The following is a 23,172-nucleotide window of genomic DNA, read 5'->3' as shown; positions in this document are numbered from 1 at the left end:
ACTTTGAACTTCTGATCTTGCCTTCACCTCTTGAGTAATGGCATTAGAGGTGTGCCCTGCCAGACCTGGTGTAGGCCGCGCTGGAGAGCGAGCACAGGGCCTCAACCAAGCTAGGCAAGCTTCTTCCAGCTTAGTTACGTTCTCAATACTGGGTGGTGCTCCTGCCGATTTCCTCAGGACATGGTACTGTGGATGGACGTTTATTCTTTTAGCTGCTGTGGTATAGGATTAGCTTCCCATGTGACTCGTGTGTGCAAATACTCTTCTATGACAAAGCTTAAAGCTTCTGGTAGTAGACAGAAATGACTAGAATGAATTCTCTAAACTTCCTTGTTTTCCTGCGTAGATGTATAACGTGCATGGTCTCTGAGTTTGATTTTGCTTAAATCTGTTTCATTGTATTTTTAGTTATTTCTACTTTCAAGTACCGTTTCCACTTATGAGCACATTTGATTTGTTGTAGTGGATTGTGACTTCCTCATTCATCTCTGCCAGCAGTTTAAACACATCAAGGATGGAAACATAGGAATTTGGAAGCGTGCCTAGCTAGAGGGTCCAACTAACTAACTGAAAACCAAGTGACTTTCTTTCCCCTTGCACTTCTCCTGTTTTTATGTCTAGGCAGCAGAGAAGTGATAATAAGAGTTCTGGAACTGCTTGCAGAGGACATGGCACTCATTGGACAAGCAATTTCATCTGAAATCTGGGAGGACAGTAGCCTCTTTGCTATAGATGTGGTGAGGAGCATTCTTTTCCTTGGGGTACAGTGGGTTTAGCTTTCTGGCAGAAAAGCTGATAGGCTCATTTTGTATGCATTTCTGAGTGCCTTTTCCTCAGTGGTTTGGTTACGTTCGTAGAGACAGGTACAGATCAGTAACAGGCCACTGGGCATGATAGCTGTCCTGGCACAATCCTTCTCGTTCTATAACAGAGCTGTGGCATCTCATTAAAAAAGTCACTGATTTGTATTGCTGTGTTCTGATTTTAAAATTTTATACTTTTGCTCATAGAAAGTGTTAGTTCCTAACAAAAATAAAATAATTAACTTTAATTGTTACTATATGTAAGATAGCTTGAGACTAACTTCACTAACATTATTGAACAATTTATAAAACACAGTGTTTCCCAGCTTTTTTGTTTGTTTGTTTGTTTGGTTTTTTTTTTTTTTTTTTGGGCTTAGAGTAAATTTGTATCTTAGGACCTACAGTTGAAATATACCTTAAAGTTACTTGAAAGAATTCTGTTTTTTTTTTCTTTACAATTTCAAGAAACAGTTACATTGGCTTAGTTTGTTTTTAAAAATGATAAAAATGTAACTCATAAAAATAAAACTCAGATTTCTCTTGAAATTTTTTTTACTGATATCATTACAAATGAATTTTAAAGAAAAAATATTTGTATTGGTCCTAGTGTATAGAAACATAACTGAATGTTGTATATTGATTGTGTGTGTGTGTGTGTGTGTGTGTGTGTGTGTGTGTGTGTGAGCTTGTTGAACTTACTGATTCTCAGAGGTTTTTCTCTCACTGTTTTTGTTTTGGTAATTTCTTTAGGATTTTCTTTCTATGGAATCACTTAAGAATAAACAGTGTTAGGATTATGTTATCTGTGAATAAAGACAGCTTTATTTCTGGTTAGTCAATTTAGATAGCCTTTACTTTTTGTTGCCCCATTGCGCTGGCTAGAACGTTGAGTACAATGGGAATGGCTATGCTGAGAGCCTTGTTCTCCTCCCACAGGGGAGTAGTCAGTCGTTAAGGGTTAGGTACACTCTGAGGTCTCCAGTTCTGTTAAGGCTCTTATGGAGCTGAGAGGAAAATCTCTGTATTCTCCTCAGAAAAGACGAGCCCCCCCCCCCCCCAACCCACCTCAGCACATTGTCACATCTGGACTGAGCACATCCTCTTCCCCTGTGGCCTGGCAAGGCAGTCCTGCCAGGGGTAAGTGATCAAAAGGCAGGCAACAGAGTTCAGGCCAGAGACAGCCCCCACTCCCCTAGGGCACCCATATGAAGACCAAGCTGCCATTGGCTACATCTGTGTGGGGGTCTAGGTCCAGTCCATGCGTGGTCCTTGGTTAGTGCCTCATTTTCCTCAAGGCCCTCGGGCCTGGGTTAGTTGGCTTAGTTGGTTTTCTTGTGGAGCTCCTGTCTTAGGGGATTTTCTTAGTTAATAATTAATGGAGGAGAGCCCAGCACACTGTGGGCAGTGCTGTCCAGTGGACCTGGGCTGTATAAGAAAAACAGCTGAGCAAGTCAGAGGAAGCAAGCATGTCAGCTGAGTTCCTCTGTGGTCTGTACTTGAGTTCCTGTCTCTAGCTTCCTGCTTGAGTTCCTGGCTGACTTCCCACAGTGATAGACTGTGAAAAGGAGGTATAAGCCAAATAAACTCCTTCTTCCCCCAAGCTGTTTGGTCAGTGATTTATCACAGCAAAGAAAACAAACTAGGGCAGATGCTTTGCCTCCCACTCTGTGTTTTATTTGGTAGATAATTTCAGAAGTACACAATAGCTTCAGGAACATTGTATTAGAAGATCTGTATACTGCCAAAGTTTGGTTGTTATTTTTCTGCTAGAGATTGAACCCAGGATCTGTTGTTACACAAGAATTTTACTCCTGAGGTACATCCTCAGCCTTCAGTGTATCCTTATATAATTACAAATGATAACTTTTTCAACATTTCATTGTAATGTAATTCCTTTGTCTCTTTTGTTTTATTTTCAAATTATCTGATAAACATTTTCTTTGAAAGAATATTATCTATCTTGTTTATGTCAAGTTCTCTTTGTTTACTTTTCTTTTTGTTTATCTAGCTAGGAAAGTATTACAATATAAAATATATATTGCTTTTAAGATAACTTGTTCAGTGTTTTGTGAGTGTTGGGGATAAAACCTAGGGCCTTGCATGTTTTCCTGTTTTGGCTGTTAGAAAATGAGCTGTTAGTAATCCTTAGGAATAGAAGTCAGAACATAAAGACACAACTAAAATATAGATACTGCACATATTTACATAATAAATACTCGTGCATTAGTTAGCTTTCTGATGCTATGATGAATTGTCAAGGGAAACAGTTTATTTTGACTCACAGTGTTGAGCTTACAGTTTAAGACTAAGTGGGCCCAGTGGCTTTGGATTTCAGGTTTGTGTGATAACAGTGATGGTCTGTGAATGATGCCAATCTGCGCACCTCGCAGCCAAGAAGCACAAAGAAAGGAGAAGAGGCTAAGGTCCTTCCGCCGGGTTCTACCTCCTGATAGCTTCACCCTGGAGACCAAGCCTTTAACACTTAGACCTTGGAGGCCATTAAGTTTCTAACTCTAGCTGTGCCATGTATGTAAATGCCAATCCACAGCATTATTTTTTTTAGTGGTACATGTGTCTTGAAGAGATACATGACATATAAGAGGTATAATATGTTTTCAAGCTCTTCAATTTCTGATAATACTTTTCGTTTGTCTGTTTTCTGCCTTTGAGACAGAGTCTCATGTGTCCCAGGCTGGCCTCTAGTTTGCTGTGTAGCCAGATGATCTTGAACTTCTGATCCTCTTGCCTCCATTTCCTGAATCCTGGGATTATTAGCATGAGCTACCTTGATAAGGCATGAAAGTTTAGAGCTTCTTGCGTGCTGAGCAGAATACAACCAACTGAATTGCATCCCTAGTCCCTGAAAAATAATTCTTCATTTTGGATTAAAAAAAAAACTTTTCAAAAAGGAAGAGATTTTATACATATAGACACACACACACACACACACACACACACACACACACACACACACACGGTTTATAGCAAGAGATTTTATCCTTAGAAATATGAAGAATGGATTTTCAGTTGTTTCTTAAATTAACTTGAAGATTCTTGTCTAGAACATTTATTTCTGAAAGTCATTCACTTTTTCCTTTTGGCTGCTGCTTTTTGGTGACTCAGTGAAATTCTTTTTACTGTAAAGGTTAAATCTGTTATATAAGTACGAATTGATTTGTAAGAAATGCTAAGTCAACTATCAGTACTTGAAATTATATGTGATTTACTTAAGAATAAATACCTCCTTGGTAAGGCTATTTTCTTTAATGTTATATTAAAAGAAGCAAACAACTGAAATTTCTTTATGTTCCTACTATGACAAACTTTTAAGATGAAAGTTAAAGTATTGCAAAGGCATTGAGAGACAATTAAATTGTTATCAATTTAGAAATGAAGACTTGAGGATGTATAATCATATTTTTTAGACAGCTTTAAATAGTTGAGTAATATCTAATATTCTGTAACTCAGTTTTGTTCAGCACAGTGTAATGGATCTTCTCTAGAATTGAATATTTTTATTCATTTGAAGTAAATATGAAAAAACTTATTGTTGCTAAAACAGAAAATTTACTGCTAAGAGCTTGCCAAAATTATATTTTCCTGGAGTACCACATTCTACGTTGCATATACAATGAGGTCCATGTTTTTCCTCATACCACATGGCAGTCAGGTCCCGGAGCTGGGAGACACGTGTTCCTTTCAGATGAGTTCCAACTCCTTCTGTCCTTCCTTTTGTTCCTTTTCGATCTCTGCGTCACTGCTGTCATTGTTGCTCACTGACCAGTGGCGCGTTGGCCTTCGTGAATCATTGCTTCTAAAATCCGAAGTAACTCGCAGTGAGTGAACGGTGTTCTCTGTCTGCAGGTCTTTGCATTTCAGTCCTTCTGTACACAGTGTTGGGAGTAAGACCTCCAGTGCGCTCTGTCATTGCTCTGTTCTACCGTCTCACAGAAGCTGTCCTCTTATGAACCCGGCAGTTTAGAGAGCATGTCAGTATACTAGGGGAGTATATTTTGGTCTATATCGTCATGACTTTATGATTCTCTTTATATAATTACCTTTTACTATAAAAGATGCAATATCCTTGTTAAGTAGTAAGTTACATGGAAATTTATAATGGTAAAATAGTTTCCTCTTGAAACAACCTTACTACTTAGAAAGAAAGTTGACATATTTTGGCAATGTTTTTAGTCAGTTGGCTTCTATTTTATTATTTAATACATTTGAATCAATGTGAGAAGATTATCTGTTAAATTACTTCCTCTCCCCCATTCTACCTGCCATTGTTTTCAGCACATATTAAGGTGACAGTGGCAACTGGGATGAGCTTATAACCCTTTAAGCTTTTGTGTTTTATTGTTTTTGTTATATTACTTGGATCTTCTCATTAAATACTCTAGAACTTATAGCTTTTCTTTACAGTGTCAGTGCAGTGTCATCCTTTTTACTTTTTATTGTCGGATGTGGGTTATCTTTGATTAGTGGAATACATTTTCATGTTGGTTTGCCAGTGACTATTTTAACAATAATATTTTATTTGTTCTCCATGACATTTGTATATTTACATACAAAGTTGGTTGTTTTATCTTGTTTAATGTTCCCAGAAAGAGAAACTGCTCCACATATTGGGGTCCCTTGGAGATACCGTGTGTTACCGTAAAACCAGCTTTAGCTTGGAGCAAGCAGAGGCTCTACTAGTGCACCATAGGATGGCCTTTGTCAGCATTGCACTGTTCACAGTTCGCCTGCTGCAAATCCTTCTCCCTGTGGAAAAGGTAAGGGACAGAGGCTGGCTGATTAAAATGTACTGGAAAGTGTAAGTAAGTGGCTATTTAATGGGGTGGAGGTGTGTTCTATTTAGAATATTTACAAAATATATGTGGTATATAGCCCTGCGTGCTACATGGCTTGACTCTGGACACCTGACTAGGGTGATGAAAGAATGAAGAAAGGACAGACACACAGACCCACACAGAAAACTGGGGTCAGGTGGGCCATTTTCTCTGATGGAGGCACAACCTGGAAACTACATCTGTACCGAGGAGGTGGGCTTATTGTATACAGCTGAACAAGGATGCAGGGTTTGCTAATTTTGGAAGGAAGTCTCTGTCTTAGTTGGTGTTCTATTGTTATGAAGAGACATCATGACCAAGGTAGCTTATACAAGAAAGCATTTAACTCAGGGCTTGCTTACAGTTTCAGAGGGTGAGTCCATAAATGCCATGGTGGAGAGCATGGCAGCCAGTAGGGATGGCAGGCATGCAGGCACGGCAGCAGGCATGACACGGCAGGCATGCAGGCACGGCAGCAGGCATGACACGGCAGGCATGCAGGCATGGCAGCAGGCATGACACGGCAGGCATGTAGGCATGGAGGTGGCAGATATGGCAATGGAGCAGTAGCTAAGAACTTATGTCTAATCTAATCTACGAGAGAGAGAGAGAGAGAGAGAGAGAGAGAGAGAGAGAGAGAGAGAGAGAGAGGGAGGAAGGAGAGACTGATCTAGGCCTTGCATGGCAGTTTAAACCTTGCATCCCACCCCCAGTGACATGCCTCCTCCCACAAAGTCACATCTTGTAATCCTTCCTAGACAATCCAACAACTGAGAACTTTATATAGGAAGCAGTCTTAGGTTGCAGGCTTAGTGGAAGAGGAAGCTATGCTTGATAATTTTTGCATACATGGCACACGGATTAGAGGAAGGCTTTGCAAATTCCCTCTGAGTCTGAGCTGAGACAGGCTTTGCCGTTCTCAGTGTGGCTGAGGCACTGGGGTGCTAGACATGCCTATGTCCATGTCAGTAGTGTGCATTCACTAAGGAAGTCGTCTGCCCCTCACACAGTCACCCAAGGCTTCCTCCACTCCTCACAGCGCCCTCCTTTTTGTTTCTTAAATGCTTCCGATGCAGCTTGACTGGCTCAGTGGCAGTTTAGTGTGATCTCTAAAACCTGGTTAAGGAGAGAAAACATGGTGGCCTCTGGCCTGGATGGTTTAGGTTACCTTGCTTAAAAACTAGAACAACTTGAAAGCCAGTTAGATCCTTCCCTTCCACCACCTCTTCTCAGGGTTGCTTATAAGAGCTGCTGCTGGCCTTGTCCACCAAGAGGAAGGAGCAGAGCCATTTCCTGAGGTGGCGCCCAGCCTGCTCTGTAGTGGACAATAATCTGCTATGAAGGAGTCCCCACCTAAGAAGGTGTCTGCCTCCTGGGACCCTAACCTCTTGGCAAGGGTGCTGGAATCCTATGGTGGGGAGGAGGCTGGGTTGTCCTGCTTTAGCTCAAGGTCAAGACCAGCTTGCCAAGCACAAGAGATCCCTCTGCCCCCAAGCACTTCTACCCCTGGGGAAGGGAAGGCCTAAACAAAGATCTGGGCAGGCTAGCTGGAAGCCCACGAACTATCTCAGTGTGACCTGCTATGCCAAACCCAAACTTTGGAACTCTGAAAACGTAAAGAATTCTGACAGTTAGGGAGATGACAGGCTGTTAACAAGGACAACCCTGCCAACAAAATCTCCTTTAGAGTACCAAAACATAACTTGAAAGTCCAGCATAACTGCTTCTTTCTGGGTTCTGCTTATCTGTGTTTTACACCTAGCACCGAGACATGCACTTCCTTTTCTCTCTCCCTCTTCCTCTTCCCCCCTCCACCCATCTCTTCCTCTTTCTCTTTCTTTGCATACTTCTCTTGGACCTGCACAATTTGGTCCTGGAAACCTGATTGGGTTGACAAAAGAATAAAGATAGGACAAGACACACAGACACATGTAAGATCAGCTGTTTGTGATGGAGACACTGACACCAAGTGCCACCAGGAAATTCAGTGCGAGGAAGCAGGCTTCTGTATATGGCTGAACAAGGAAGGATCTTTAGCTAGTCAGGGTAGGAGGTCTCTCTGGGGTGGGGGGTGGTCTCAGCCTGTAGTGATCTAAGAGGAAGCTGTGGGTGCTAGTTTCTGCATACTGGTCAATCTTTCCTAAATATGCATAGTTGGATCAGAAGAAGGATTTGCCAGCTCCCTGATCCCGACTGGGGAAGAATTGCCGTTTCCATAGTGTGATCAATGAGGTCCTGGACATGGCTGTGCCCTGTAAACCACGCCCGTCACTCAGGATGTCCTCCCTGCCTTACACAGCAACTCGTGGCTTCCCTGGCTGCCCGCAGTATAGTAATTTTAAGAGAGATGTAGAAAGTGACCAGCACCTTGAACAATTTTGGCAAAATCATTTGATAGAAAGGGATTTTTATTTTCGCATGTTAAATGCGTTCTAGGTCTCGGCACTCGCATGCATATTCCGTCATTTGTTTACCTAATCAGCATTTAGTTTATTCCTGTAGTTGGTTAGTAGTGTTGGAGACTGGATAGAGAACTAAGTAAGAATTGGTCTCATGGAACTTAATCTTGTCTAAAGCTTGCTATTATCCAATATATGCATTTACATTCTTGACTTGCCTGGTTTCATTAATAAAAAAGGATTAATTTTATGTGTGAGTGTTTTATCTGCATTGTGCACCTGGTCCCTGTGGAGGGCAGCAGAGGGCATCGGCTTCCCTGGACTAGGAGCTACAGGTGGTTATGAGCTGCCAGGAGCTGATGTCAGGAATTGAACCTGGGTCCTCTGCAAGAACAAGCTCTTGACCGGTGAGCCATGTCCTCAGCTCCTGACTTCATCACTTGATAAACTAGGGGTCACATGGAGGGCAGTCATGTCTTCAGTTCTAACTCATTTTACCTTATTATTTTACTTTTACTAAGCATGTAGCAAAACATATAAATCCCTCATGTGTACAGACAACAGACATACACATACGCATACCTGTGTAATTGCTGGGCCATTTAAATGAAAGGGTGTCATTACAGATACACTTACGCTCTCATCTCTGCAAGTGAGTAGCGTAGCTCTCGATGCGTGTCACTCCCGGGCAGGTCAGCTACTGCTTCTGTACAGCTGGGCAGAGTCCGTCGTCGGCCCCTGGAATACATCGTTCCCAGCTGTGCACAAATTACATCCCGCTTATCATACAGCAATGCCATTGACTTTCTCCTGCTTTGACTTTTCAAAATAGATGAGCAGTGCCTTCGCACCCAGGTGTTGGTCACGTTGGTTTCTTAGTATTCTATTTTTTACACATGCTGTACTCTCAGTTGCATACTCTAGCTTAATAACTGCAGTGGGTTTTTCCTAACGGCACAAGTGTATCTTGCTGGCGTTCTTTGGTTGCCTCCTTTTTCCAGCAGTATAATTACTTGATATTTTATTTTGTCTGCTTATCAGGAGACTCTTAGGAAATGTGTGTTTGGTGGTATGAACTGTCCTGGTACTTGCAGGCTAGAGAGGCGGCTCAGGGTTTAAGACCTAGTGCTTCTGCAGGGGGCCTGGGTTCACTTCCCAGCTCACAAGCACCTGTAACCTTAGCTCAAAGGATATGAGACTTTGTGGGCATCCACATGTGACACGTAAATAAAAATAAAATCTTAAAAACATAAATGATTTGTATGGTTAATATTTGATACTCAGCTATTTGTTTTTGTATCTAAGCTATGTTGACGGTTTGAGCTAATTCTGTGAGTCCAGGCGTTAGTATGTCTTTTCAAAGTTCTTTAGGTCATTGACACATTCCTTTACAAAGCTACTTTTCCACCCTTGATGTTACTAAGCTTTCTTCTCTTCCAGTCTTCAGTGCTTTTATAAAATCTACTTTTCTATTTTATGTAATTCTTTCTTTGTAAAGTTTAGGGTTTTTTTTTTCAGAATATGAAATAATCTCTTATAGAATTTTAATATACAAAATAATAAAAATTTATTGATGATTTTAAATTACTTGAGGTTTTCCTTTATACTCAAATTGAAATTATATATAAAATTATGCATTTATGGATCTTTATTATATAGTATATATTTTCTACTTAATTAGGCACTTCATAAAATTTAATGGATACTAATATTTCACCACAAAAATGTTTCATGAATTTTAAAGGCATTCTTCAGGAAATTAAATTTAGGATTTTTTTTTAAATGATGTAAGGAGTAACCCTATGCCAAGTGTCTTTGCATATTTACTCCTGTTTGGATTAAGTCTATTTTGCATTACTGGATCAAAGTAAGCATTTAGCACACGTTTTTATTAAATATCTTGCAAGTCTACACACTTTACCATCTTTACTAGAGAACAGGTGAAATAAGTTGAACATGGAAAATATAATTGTGATCTTATATGTGGGAAAATTATTAAAAAGGAATATGTTTGAGAAATTGGAAAGAGTTGGAGGTGCTTAGAGCCAGCATTTCTTCTGCTTATGGCTAAACATTGCTTATGAAATTATGTAGTAGTTCAGTAATAGCTTAGTTAGGCCATTTAAACACTTAAAAATTGATAGTCAAAACCATAGTCTATAAGGGCTTTGGGGTAACTTCCTGTTACATATATTCAGGAAATATGCAGTTGGATGCATTTCAACCTAGGGACCACTACTTGAAGAGACAGAGCGTTACCATTTTGTCACGGCCTCTCCCTGCCCATTCCTCCCCTTACCCTCTCAATAAACGCCTCCAGGCCTCTCTCTGCAGACCACTTTGTCTGCTTTGAAGATCATTTAATGGAACTGTGGAGTCTTCTCAACTTCTTGTCTTTTGAGCTTTATCACTGCTGCTGCTTGTTTAAGCAACTTGTTAATTTTTATTGCAAAATATTTTGCCTTATGCATATCTATTAAATGGGTTCTCATAGATATAAATATGATTTACAAATCTTATTGAGTACATATTTTTGTATATCTGTTTTACTTTTTAACATTTATTTATTTATTTTTAAATATATTTTATTAATTTATTCTTATTACATCTCAATGGTTTTCCCATCCCTTGTATCCTCCCATTCCTCCCTCCCTCCTTTTTTCCCTTTTTCCCCTTACTCCCCTCCCCTATGACTGTGACTGAGGGGGATTACCTCCCCCTGTATATGCTCATAGGGTATCAAGTCTCTTCTTGGTAGCCTGCTATCCTTCCTCTGAGTGTCACCAGGTCTCCCCATCCAGGGGACATGGTCAAATATGGGTCTCTGGATACATGTGCCATGGTGGGTCAGACTATTACTTGTGGGCAGTGGCTCTCTGTGCTATTGTGGGTCCTGAGGACTGAGCTCAGGTGGACAGGCATGGTGGCAGGTGCCTTTACATACTAAGCCGTCTCAGTCACTCTGACTATATTTTTAAATGTACAGTTACATCTCTGAGTTTGACTGTTAATGGTAAAATCTCACACATCATTCATATTCAGGTATTCTATAGTGTAGCTTTTATAAAAAAAATGTAGCCTATTTTAATGAAGGTGTGTCAGTTAATGCATTAAAGATAATCTTAGAGGGCACCAATATGCATTAATAGACCATTTGGAAATGAAAACAAAGCAACATCCTCTTGGATTAGTTTAACCAAGTGTGAGTCCAAATTTTAATTCTCCTCTTGTCTTTCTGTGCTCTTGCCTACTTGTGGTTTGTAGCTGCTGGTCTATCCTCTGTCTGTTGCGTGTGTCTGTGTGTGTTGCCTATGGTTGTGCCTGTGTCAGATGTCTGTGTGTCTGTGTCTGTTGCCTATAGTTGTGCCTGTGCCTGTGTCAGATGCCCGTGTGTCTGTGTCTGATGTTTGTTATGCCTATCCTAACAAAGAGCTTTTCTCTGTATTTATTGAGCAGTGCAGGAAACAGCATGGGCTAGGAATAAGAATTCTTTATAAGAGAGTAAGTTACTGACCCCGAATAGCACTCAGTAGTGCAAACAGTTATCAAGCTATATCCACAGGTTGCTTTTAATATTTATAGTGAATATTTATTTTAAGGTTGCTTTCAACCTACTGTGTGCTTTCATCAAATGATTACCACAACACAACACATTATTATGGGTTAGGAGCATACAAGAGTGTGTAACTTAGGACTCAGACTGCACTTAGCTTGTAAAAGACGAGAACATGGAAAGTGCAGGGCATAATATGCTTGGTGACTTGTTCAAGTCTGGCTGAGTGCATAGTAGGGCAGCAAGTGAAGCACACAGTCTTACATGATAAGTGTGATGGCAAGGCCTTGAAAAGTTTACATTCTTTGAAGTCAAGAGATAGTTTCAGAAAAAACATATCACCACAGACGGCATAGGAGACCATGACAACTAGAAAATTGCTTTCTGTGCCTTTTTGTTAGCCTTAGTTATTAACCATTTTTAGTTTTGTTCCTAGAATCTTGTGGAGAATATAGTTTTGATTCTATTTTCTAATAATATTTAAGATATACAACATTGCCATTGTTTTTTTCTTTGTTTTTCTGAAGACAAATCATATTTGTAATTTTTCATAGTACATTTTTAACTTACAAGTTCACTAGATCAGTTTTGGACATTGCAGGAAATTATAGTTAATGTATTTATAGGTTACTTGGTTATAGTTGCTCTAATTAGCCCAGTACTTTAAATGGCATCTAAACACAAATGCCTTCCTCCATCACTCATTTCTCTCCTTTACAAACATGAGGTTTTGCTGCCCCCTGCCTGTGAGGAGTCACTAACAACTGGAGGGGAATTTGAGCCGTGTTCACAGTGGTTTTCCTTTTAAGTTGATATTTTTTGATTGATAGTGACTTTATTAGAGTATTCATACTTTGTTAAGATATTAATAATCTTGTGAAAGAGTATTTTAGTTGAACTAGATTGGGAAATAAAATGAAGGTTATTTCACTTGAAAAAATATTTGGCGCAGGGGGGTGGGGGGAGGGAGGGCGGGGGGGGGGGAGGAGGGTGGGCGGGGGGTGCGACTGAAAATACTGGCCCTGAATCAGAAGTAGAAGAATCTAAGATCCAAGTGTATTTTAGGAATGTACTTGTATTCTTCTCAGCTTGCAAGCAGAGGTAAAAGTGAAGAGGACTTCCTACACCAGGTCTTTTGGCCTTTAATGATGTGTGTAAGGTCTCATTGATGCTGCTGACTGCATGAATCAGAGTGGGGCATTTTGAAGTATGATGTGCAAATACCTCCTAGCGATCTTGCTAATCCTATCTTTCATATTCTGACTCATTAGGGTAGGGCCCCAAGGGCAGGCTTTCTTGTCCTCCACACCTGCTGTTGCTGGGGACACAGGGCCTTGGGCTTGCACTGTGCTACTGAGCTGCATCTCTAAACTGGAGGTCCCTTTTCTAACAGGCTCTTAGGTAATGCTGTGCCTTGCAAAATTAAATTTAGGATCTTTTCACAGTGTTTAGAGATGTTGATATAACAGTTTCCGATACGAATATGCAGAGTGAAAATGTCAGAGTTCCTCTTTGAGGGAAAAGGGGAAAAGGAAAGAAATGCATATTCATCAAGTACTCTGTACTCTGTTCTCTGCTTAATGCTGAATTCAGACCCAGCTATTATTTTTCTCAATAGAGTTAGGCACTACTCTTTTAAACAGAAATGTAGTTACTGTGGAGTTAGACCCTCTAGGTTATATTATTTGGGCACAGTGTGTTCAATTCTCCTTTACTGGTTTTTATCTTCCTTATTCTTTCTTCTTTAGGAGACTGACCTCATAGAACATCCTCCCTTATGTGATCTTTAGATATGATATACTTGTTTATAGTTCTAAGATTTACATTTCCAGGCAAGCGTGCACATATATAGTTCATATCATACATATGTTCTGTGTCTCTAGTGTCCCTTCAGTGCTCTCACGTGGGTAGTGGTCTCTCCAACTCCCCACCTCAGACCTACTTCTTTGCTTCATAAGTGTTTTCTCCCTATAGACCTTGTTATTTCAGTAAAGAGTATATTCATTTAAAAGGTCCAGTCGTTAAGTAGCGTTTCTCCAATGTGAAGTGCCTGAGTTGAACCCAGTGTCCTGTTTGGTCTGTGCTATCGCAGTAAGCTCTTCATTGGTCTCTCTGTTTTCAACCTTTGACTTTTACTCTGTGTTCACTGCAGTCTCAATACTTGCTTGCATCCTGTCAGGGGTTCCATCTGGGTGCAAATCCTTAAGGAAGATCAAATCCTTAATTGATCTGGTTCATCTCCATCCCTAAGCACTATCTGTAACGGCCTACTTGGAGCTTGTTTCCCCTTTTGATGTCTTTGTTTCATGACTGGTGCAGGCTACTTACTGTGTAGGAGCATCTGGGAGGAGAGAGCCTTAGTTGAAGAACCGCCTCCACCAGATTAGCATTTTCTTGAAGGTGATTGTTGTGGGAGAGCCCCGCGCAAAGTGGACCATGCCTGTTTTGGGGCAGCTAGTCCTGAGCTGTACTTAAGGAAACTGAGCAAGCTATGGAAAACAAGTCAGTACACAGTATTTCTCTGTCATCTCAGGTTCAGTTCCTGGCATCAGATTCTTACCTCAAGTCCCTGCCTGGGTTTTCTTCGGTGATAGTTTGTAATTAGTAATCCAAGTAAACCCTAACCCTCCCTCACTTGGATTTGGTTATGGTGTTTATCAGAGGAATAGAAAGCAAACTAGGATACTCCAGTGTCACTTACAGAGCGATACACTGCTTCAGAGCAGTCGCACCCCCACCTGTTCCACATCACTTGTCTCTCTCTTTCCGATCCTGGTTTAGTTTTTTTTATTAGTACTCCCAGTCACATCTGACATCTGTGAATGCATTACTTACTCTCTGTCTCCTTCTGTGGAATGTCAGCTTCATCGGGAGAGATTTTGTTTTGCTTCTGCTGTGTTTCCAAGATGTGGTACAGTGTCCAGCATGCATGGGGGCAGAGGGAAGGCCGAGGTAATATTTGTTGAGTGAACTGTAGGTGAGAGGGTGTGTAGTGAGGGTTCTCTTGACTCTCTAATAGCTGCTTTCTAATGCACCTATGTTTTTCCACGGCTTTAACTTAAAATTTGATTCCTTTATCTTTTGATCTTTATTTGACAACTATTTAAGGGTAGTGTTGCTTAACTGATCCAGCTCTTAATATTAGACTTTCAGGAAAGTGATGATTATTGTTAAAACAGGCTGTCCATGAAATAAATCATGATTAAATTCAGTAATAAAGACAGTATTTCAACCATACTATTTAGACTGTGGAATGATTTTTCTTTGACGTTGACTAAACTACATTTTATTTTTAAAATTAATACTTAGAATCTTACCATGAGCTATAATTATTAAAAATTAGTTATAGTTTTAAATCCATTGACTTTGATTATAAAATATATAGAATAAGTCTGTCTTCCATTAAGTTTTATGGGACTATTTGAAATATTATATTGAATTTCCTTGCAAAAAGAGCATAGTTTAATATTTGCTCAAATAAACCACGTTGGAATTGGGTTAGTGTTGTACTGTTTCATGTGTGGTTAGTGAGCCCTGCACTGCAAGCTCCTTTATGTCAGAGGACACGTTTGTGTCCTCAGGAGCGTGCTGGCTCAGATCTTACCTCATAGCAGAGGTGTAAACAAGAGCGGCAGCTCTGGGTATCGGAGGGGGAAGGTACCCAATCTTCCATATTTGCACTGAGACGGTCTAGGCAGAGAGAAATTGCTCTGCATAAAACAACGAAGTAGATGATAAGGTGATATTTTAGGAAGTACAGTTTTGTCTTGAAAAGGATAGGTTTTTGATAAAGAATTAATAAGAAAGAGACTCAACTTATATTAGAGCATACAGTTTGTTTCTAAAAAAGCACTTTAGAAGATTATTAACTTTTTTTTTATTTTAATCAAGGCGAGTGAGTTTTTGCCGGAGTCCGTGTCAGCAGCACTATTCCTTGTCTCTTTGGACATGCCTATTTCTTTGGAATATCCAGAGATTCATGACGCTGTTGTGGCTTATTTGGAACAGCTGGATTCTAAAAACTACAGCATTTATAAGCGAACCGCAGAGACTGTTTATTCAATTGAATGTACCTGTAACTTCCTATCTGATGTGGGCAAAGAGGTAAAATATTTTGCAATTCTTTTAAATATTTTTGGTGATGTGCTTAGAAAAATCTAACTTATAATGTCCTAACTGATAGACATTCAACAAGTAAATTGATATTTGATAAAAATGTGATATATTTTTTATTGAGTGTGTATATAGTATGATTAAAATAAGGATGTAATTTTTACTAAAGCAACACAGAGACAGTAGCATTCTGAATAGTGTATGTTCATAGAATTAGTGGTTTCAGAAAGCGGTAACCATTATGTCTTACACAGTGCCTGGATAAATGTCCCATAGTGTGGGAACTGAGTGATGATTGATTTGATCAGAATTATGAGAGATACATTAGTGCATGCTTATACTTGTAGATAAATTTTTGTTTTTATCTTTTATGACAGTTACTACATGTTTTTATGAAGAACCCATTATTTTTGTAGCTGATAATCATATTCTTGTTATTATGTGTAAGATAGTGGGTATCTTAAAGTATAATAGCTAAGCAGTAATTATTTTTACTTATCTTATTTAAAAATACTGTTGAAACATAGCCTATTATACTGAAAGGCCAGTGGATCGCAGAGATGGGTCCCTTGGAGAGAAGCATGAGTAACACCTCAGAATGTCTAAGTGGGTCCTGAAGGGCATGTGCACAGTTCTTCCTCCTTTTGAGGGTATCTGTCAACCTTGTGTTTATAATTTTCCTTTACTTATTTATTATGAGTTTTTCATATTTTTGCTGTATTTCCTCTCTTACCACCTTTCCCTGTACTGGGATGGAATCTCAGGCCTTGTACTTGTTAGGTTAGCATTTCACTGCTGGAGCTGAACTGAGCCTCCAACCCATTTTGTTTACTTTGCTGTTTGTTTTTGTAAATTGAGCAGAGTAGCCTTGAGTTTGTTTTGTAGTCCTGTTGGGCCTTATGCTTGGCCTCCTGCCTCAGCCTCCTCAGCAGCTGGGATGAAGGTCTGAGCTACCTGGTCTGCCCCCCCCCCCCCTTTTTTTTTTGTCACTTCTTGATGCCACTCGCTTCCTGTTTCTTCTTTTGCAATTTTCAATTGAATCTTTAAGTGGCCATTTTTGTGCATTCTGCAGCCTTTTGTCTGTGTACATTTAGGTGCCTTCTTGTTTCCAGAACTTGCCAGGATCATAGGTGAGAAAATACACTAGTCTTTTCGACACAGAGGTCACAAATGAGCAAAGGAACCCCAAATAATGAACAGTCTGAGGGGACATTTCACTAGGATTTCCCCCACTGTCTGCCCTCTAGGTTGATATTTTTAGATTGATTCTTCAGAAATTGGACTTAAATGCAAACAGGGTCTCTGAATTATTTAATTTCTTGAAAGTACTTAGTTAACTATGAGAATTTTAATCTATATGAACATTGTATTTCCTATCTTTTTTTTCTCTTTTATTGCAGGGAGAAAAGAATCTCCTAGAATTAGTGGAGCTGGCGGACCAAGCTTTGCGGAGCTTTCCCTATCATCAGTATTCCCCCCTGATAAGGGAAATCATCCACATTTGCTCAAAGATGTAATGTTTCCTTTTTAACTGTGACAGTATTAATATAGGACAGTGTGTGGATTTGCATGGGTCCATGTGCATGTGTGGGGATTGGATGTGTGGCATGCATATACATATTTAGGAATAATATGCATGAACATGGGTTTATAAGCTTAGGAATAATATAAATGAAACTGAACTTGCATGTTTCCTATTTTAGTTTAAATTGCTTTATGGGTTGCACTATTAAATTGTATATCTGCATGAAGCCAGTTAACTGCTTTATTCAAGAGTCAACTTTAACAGTGTTGTGCCTGTAAGAAAAACGAGTCGTTCTTGGATTTGTGTGCATTTGTAGTGTCCCTGTCAACTACTCAAACAGTTATTACTTTAATAATCTGAGGTTCTAAGTCACATTTATAGGCCCAATGCTCAGGACACAGAAGCAGGAGATGCACTTGGAGTTCAAAGTCGCACTTACTGCATAGTTAGACCTAGTCTCAAAAAACTAAACTCAAGACAGAAATAATTCCCCAAGTTTAAGATTTCTTTTTGATAAGTATTATAAAATTACTAATTTTCTTCAACATATTTTTAGGAAGCATTATGCATTGGTCAGTTTATTTTGAGATATTAGAATGGACCCCTATGATAAATTCCACAATATGCCAAACATCAGTTAACTTTTGAATTTGAATTTTGTTTTATTTTTATATTTTTTTGGTTTTTTCGAGACAGGGTCTCTCTGTGTAGCCTTGGCTTTCTTGGACTCCTTTTGTAGACCAGGCTGGCCTTGAACTCACAGCAATCTGCCTGCCTCTGCCTCTCGAGTGCTGGGATTAAAGGTGTGTGCCAACTTTTTTTTTTTTAATTAATGTATATGTGTGTGTAATATGGGTACACATGCCATGATGTGTGGAGATACGAGGATGATTTGGGGGAATAAATTCTCTCCTTCTGTAGGATCTGGGAATTGAACTCAGGTCATCAGGTTTGTGTGACAAGCACCTCTACCCTCTAAGCCATTTCACTGGCTCAAGTCCAGAGATTTTTTAATTAAAATTTTATTTATTTATTAATTTTTGTATGAGTTCTCACTAAGAAGCCTTGGCTAGCCTGGAACTTTCTATGTAGTCGAGGATGGGACTTAGTGATCTGCCTGCCCCTGTGTCTTGAGTGCTGGGCTTGAAGGTATGTGTCACCATGCGTGGCTGCAAGTGTGAGGTTTTAAGGATGCTTCCGTTTTGTTTCTTTCTCTCTATCTTCTCTTTTTTAAAAATATATTTTATTAATTTATTCATATTATATCTCAATTGTTATCCCATCCCTTGTATCCTCCCATTCCTCCCTCCCTCCTTTTTTCCCTTTTTCCCCTTACTCCCCTCCCCCATGACTGTGACTGAGGGGGACTTCCTCCCCCTGTATATGCTCATAGGGTCTCAAGTCTCTTCTTGGTAGCCTGCTATCCTTCCTCTGAGTGCCACCAGGCCTCCTTATGTTCTTTAGAGAGAATATATATATATTCTGCAGGCATATTCTCCAGGCATATATATATATATGCCTGGAAAGTTCATGCCAATCTCATTAATTAAGGAAATATGTCATGCAAAGGAACTGCAGCAGGAGGGGATCTCTTCCAACCTGCTTTATAAACCTCTGTTGGCCTCCGATATCTTGGCTGTTTTCCTTTTTCCCAGCTGGAAGTCTGCACAGGCCAGTCCATTGCTCCAGGGAGAGAGTCAGAAGGTGTTTCTCCACATGCTGGCTCACCCAATGCTACAGGTGAAGGTGGAGACTTATCAGTGCTGCCTGGAGATTGTAAAGGTGGAGTTTTCTTTTGCTTGTTTTTGTGTTAGTGCTAAGAACTGTATTCCGTAGGTAGGTGGTGGTCATTAGTCAGCTCTGAGAAGGTTGCACTACAGATCTAACAGCTGGAGCTGCAGGTGTAACGAGTGTGTGCAGCTTTGCCATTCTGAATTCTGATCTGTTTTCACATCACTAGAAACACTACTACAGTTCCACAGCTACTCTTGGTGTTGGTGTCCTCCCATCCGTGCTTTTATAATGTATGTTTACTGTAGTCTTTGCATGCCTTTATAAGTTAAACATACTGTTTTGTGCATCTAAAATTGAGTTTCCTACTATACAAGTTTTTGCCAAGTGTTTCGTTTATCTGAAGAATTTGAGATCTACTCAGTTAATTCATCTTTACTGTTATAAGTTTAGACTTACTTCCTTTTCCTTAATGATGACTAGTCAAGTTGAATCTCCTTTTTACTGAACCAAGGTTTTTAATCCTCAGTGCTGGGATTTTCAATCCATGGTGCTCAGGTGGCACTATGCCTATCTGAGGGGATTTTAAAGCTATAATATTGGTAGTATATTTAGGATATGGCCATAGAAGGCTTACAGAGGGAATTATTACATTTATGGATGAATAAAATGAAGCTCAGGGAATTGTGTGTATCTTAAGGAAGTGATAGCTATCTTTAAACATTAAGGCTGAAGCGTTACCTGTTAAAAGTTTAAAGTGGTCTTTTTTGTGGCAATGATAGTTAAAAATAAAAATAATATATATATATATATATATGCATATAGGTATGTATGTGAGATCACATGTGTGTATTTTGACTTGTGACTTGTGAGTAGTTGTAAGGACAGTAATTTGCAGTATGAAAGAAATTGAGTTTAGGTTTATGACTCATTATTATGTGTGCTTCCACCTACTGTAGTTACATTCTGTTAATATTCATGATTACTTCTGCTCTCTCACATTACATAGCTTCTAGGAAAACATTTTCTTTTATACTTGAGAAAAGATTTAATGTTTCCTTTTTTCGTATGCTTCTTCATGTATTTCTTCCCCAATACTTTTTCTTTCTGTCTTTTTTATTATTTGAATTTTGTTTTTCTTTTTAAAGCCTCAGTAAATGAAGTCACAAATTAAGCACATCAGGTTTAAGGTTTTAGAGTTTTGTCATGTCTTTTATATCTGTTGACATTTAGAGGTTATGATAGTTTGGTTATTTATGAAGATTGTTTATTGAGCATTATATAGCCTGTATAGATTTTAAGTTAAGTAGAAAATCTAACTAGCTAAAAAACTTTTCAATGATGTGAAAACTAAAATTGGAAATATATTATAAATAGAAGAAAGAAGACTCTTAGAAAAATCATTCACTAATTTCAAAATATTTGTATTATTTTACAGGAGTGTTTAGGTGTCCATAATGTCACTAAACCTGTATCTTCACTTTGTAGTGGAATTCACTTTCTGCTTCATCCAAAAGTTCTGTATGAAATCTCTGCATTTGGTATTCAAGAACCCAACACTGAGGTATAATATGTTAAAAATATGGGCAAAAGATTACTCTGTCACGTCAAAGAAATGCTCTGATAGAACTGAACAACTTGATGAGAAGCTACAAAGAAATATGCACGTGATGTCTTAGCTCAGTTCTGATAGTATTTATATAAAAGGAAATGTTAGCTAAGCTGAGTGAATGAAAATTTAGAATGCACTTGATCCCACAGAATCAGCTCAACGTTTTATTTACATTTCCTCTTAGGCATAGGGAGCTGCAGAGTAGTTGTTATTTCAGGTAAACCAGCAGAAACCAGTCAGGGAGAAGGCTCACAGTACCAGCTATAGACGGTGTGTGGCGAGGGGAACAGTGCCGCTGAGAGGACTTCCTGGCTCATCTCATGGTGTGGCCGTGTCTGTTGTTGCAGGTGAATGCTGCTGCCAAGGCCATTCTGTTGTATCTGCTTCAGGGACGATTGATGATGACAGCACTGACCTGGAACAAGTTTATCGAATCTCTCTGTCCTGTCATGCCAGTGCTACAGGTACTCTGTGCAGTTCATTTTGATGAGACATTTATCTTCAGCTGGTTGTCAGTGATGTAAAAAGCATGCAAACAGCAGAGCTGGCACAGTATGAGAAAGATGAAGTGGAGCTGTGAAGGCACTGGGGATAAGTGAGCAGGAAGGGGGCGGCTGTCTTGTTCCTGCCAGAAGCTGAGACAAGGATAGCTAATTTGCCCATGTAGACTTTACATATCTGGGTGGGAGGTCAAAAAGTACTGACTGTGCAAAATAGAGCTCAACCTTTTGTAAAGGCTTTGAGGCAAAGCCAGCAGTCCTTGTTAGGCAGACGTTGCATAATAGGCTGGCCTCATGAATTCTATTTGTGCATGCATTTAATTAGAGTAATACTTTGATTAATGAGCTCTAGGCACAAAGTTTTCTTAAGCAGTCCTTCTGGGCATTGACAGAATGAGGGAAGTTTAGGTTCCTACCTCCCTTGGATGGAAAGGCAGAGCTGGGACCCACAAACCTTTACTTATCTTAATTAAGTTTTATTTATGTGTATATATGTGTTTGTATGAGTGTATGCATGTGTGGGTACTCATGTAGACCAGGAAGAGGTGTCAGGTCACCTGGAAATGGGGTGATAGTCACTTATGAGCTGGCTGAGGTGGGTGCTGAGAACTGAACTTCGGTCAGAAGTGCTCTTTACAGCTGAACCATCATCTCTCCAGTCCTAGGGTTGTTTGGTTTTAAGTACATAATTATCTTTATCTTTAGAAACTGAACAACTGTCGAATTACTATAAAATATATTGTTTCCATGATAAAAAGTTCACATTCAAAACTATATTTGTGTGTATTACATAGGGCCCTGTTGTAGGGGTGCTGATGAGGGACAAGATTCTCTGGCTTGTCTGAGAAAGGCATGGTTTGCAGCTGGCTCACCTGCTAGGAAGGATCAGAATGTGGAGAAAGCTTTTGTCTAGTGTCGTGAAGGAAAGTGACTTTTATTTACCCTTCCCTTCCACAGTTTCTGTTTCAGTTTTTTTGTTGTTGCTGTAACAAGAATCTTGGCCATAAGCAACTAGCAGGAGGGAGGGTTTATTCGCCTTAAGCTCCCAGGTCACAGCCTGTCATCAAGGGGCCATGGAGGGACCATGGGGGAGTGCTCCTCTGTGGCTGCCCACAGTGGGCTGCACCCTTCTGCCTCAGTGACTAATCAGGGCAACCCCACTGACATGCCCACAGGCAGATCTGGCCTATGTAGTACTTTGGTTCAGGCTTTCTTCTCAGAAGACTAGACTGTGTCAAGTTGACAGTTAAAACTTAGAAGGACATCTAAGAATGAGCTTCAGAAACATTCTCTTTTCTCACTTTCGTGTTCTCCACACTGTGTTACTTGGAGTAAAACAATGATGTACAAGATATGGCTGTAGTTCACTGGAAACAGACTACAACTTCCTATGGACAGTGGTTATCTGTTCTCAGTGAACACATAGGTTTCAGTCTGTTTTCCACATGGAGTTCCTGTAGCACTCCTGCTTTGTTGTGTTTGGAGAGCACTAAAGATCTGTCAAGTGTGTCAGGTATGGAGGTGCTACTGCTGGGATCTTGGAAAACAGGAATATCAGGATATTTTCCTTAAAATGTACTTTAAATTTTTATTTTACTTTTAATTTAGTTTTATTTTGTGCCTTTTTTTCACATAGGTTATTTTCAAAAGAGGCTCTGTTATTTAACTGACTTAAAAAGAATTAATGAATTGCATGACGTGCCTTACTTACTCTTATTTTCAAGTGGAAAGCTTTATATTAATAAAACTGAATAATAGTTTCTCTTAAACAATTCTTAGGGCCATGCTGATACAGAAGACCCTTTAGGCAACTGCATTCTCCTTCTAAGCAAAGCGAGTTCTGAGCCTGGAGAAGGCATTCTCCCCTCTGCTACCCGGCTGAAGTCTATCCTGCGACTTCTGCTAGTGAAAAAATCTTCGTGAGTACAGGAGGAACAGTCTTTTACATTTAATTAGTTTACTTAAAATGCTTATTTTATTGCTTTTTTATTTTATATGTATAGACGTTTTGCCTGCACATATTTCTGTAACCCACATTTGTGTGTAGTGTTCTAGAGGACAGGAGAGGCCAGTAGATCCCTTGGTACTGCAGTTAGGATGGGTG

The 23,172-nt window shown here is 39.6% G+C and overlaps 1 protein-coding gene across 3 annotated transcripts in view; it reads left to right on the top strand.

The window, feature by feature from the left end:
• The window catches only part of RTTN (rotatin), a 172,622-nt gene that overhangs the window by 17,315 nt on the left and 132,135 nt on the right, over window positions 1-23,172 (top strand). For 2 of the 3 annotated variants that reach the window (XR_014778421.1, XM_084778023.1), the window contains exons 10-17: window positions 622-737; window positions 5,408-5,578; window positions 15,479-15,691; window positions 17,101-17,213; window positions 18,881-19,007; window positions 20,395-20,520; window positions 20,916-21,032; window positions 22,848-22,987. Coding sequence is in view for 2 of the 3 variants with exons in the window: in XM_084778023.1 (XP_084634149.1) it covers window positions 622-737; window positions 5,408-5,578; window positions 15,479-15,691; window positions 17,101-17,213; window positions 18,881-19,007; window positions 20,395-20,520; window positions 20,916-21,032; window positions 22,848-22,987 (1,123 nt within the window). In the remaining variant the exon portion in view is untranslated. Of the gene's footprint in view, window positions 1-621; window positions 738-5,407; window positions 5,579-6,148; window positions 8,442-15,478; window positions 15,692-17,100; window positions 17,214-18,880; window positions 19,008-20,394; window positions 20,521-20,915; window positions 21,033-22,847; window positions 22,988-23,172 lie in introns of those variants that run through there. The other variant, XM_084778024.1, reaches the window with a different exon arrangement.

The sequence above is a fragment of the Acomys minous genome (genome assembly GCF_964271855.1).
Source record: "Acomys minous genome assembly, chromosome: 4".
NCBI classification, from domain to species: Eukaryota; Metazoa; Chordata; class Mammalia; order Rodentia; family Muridae; genus Acomys; species Acomys minous.
The sequence above is the reverse complement of the archived record's forward strand: the minus strand, read 5'-3'. Positions and strand labels throughout refer to the sequence as shown.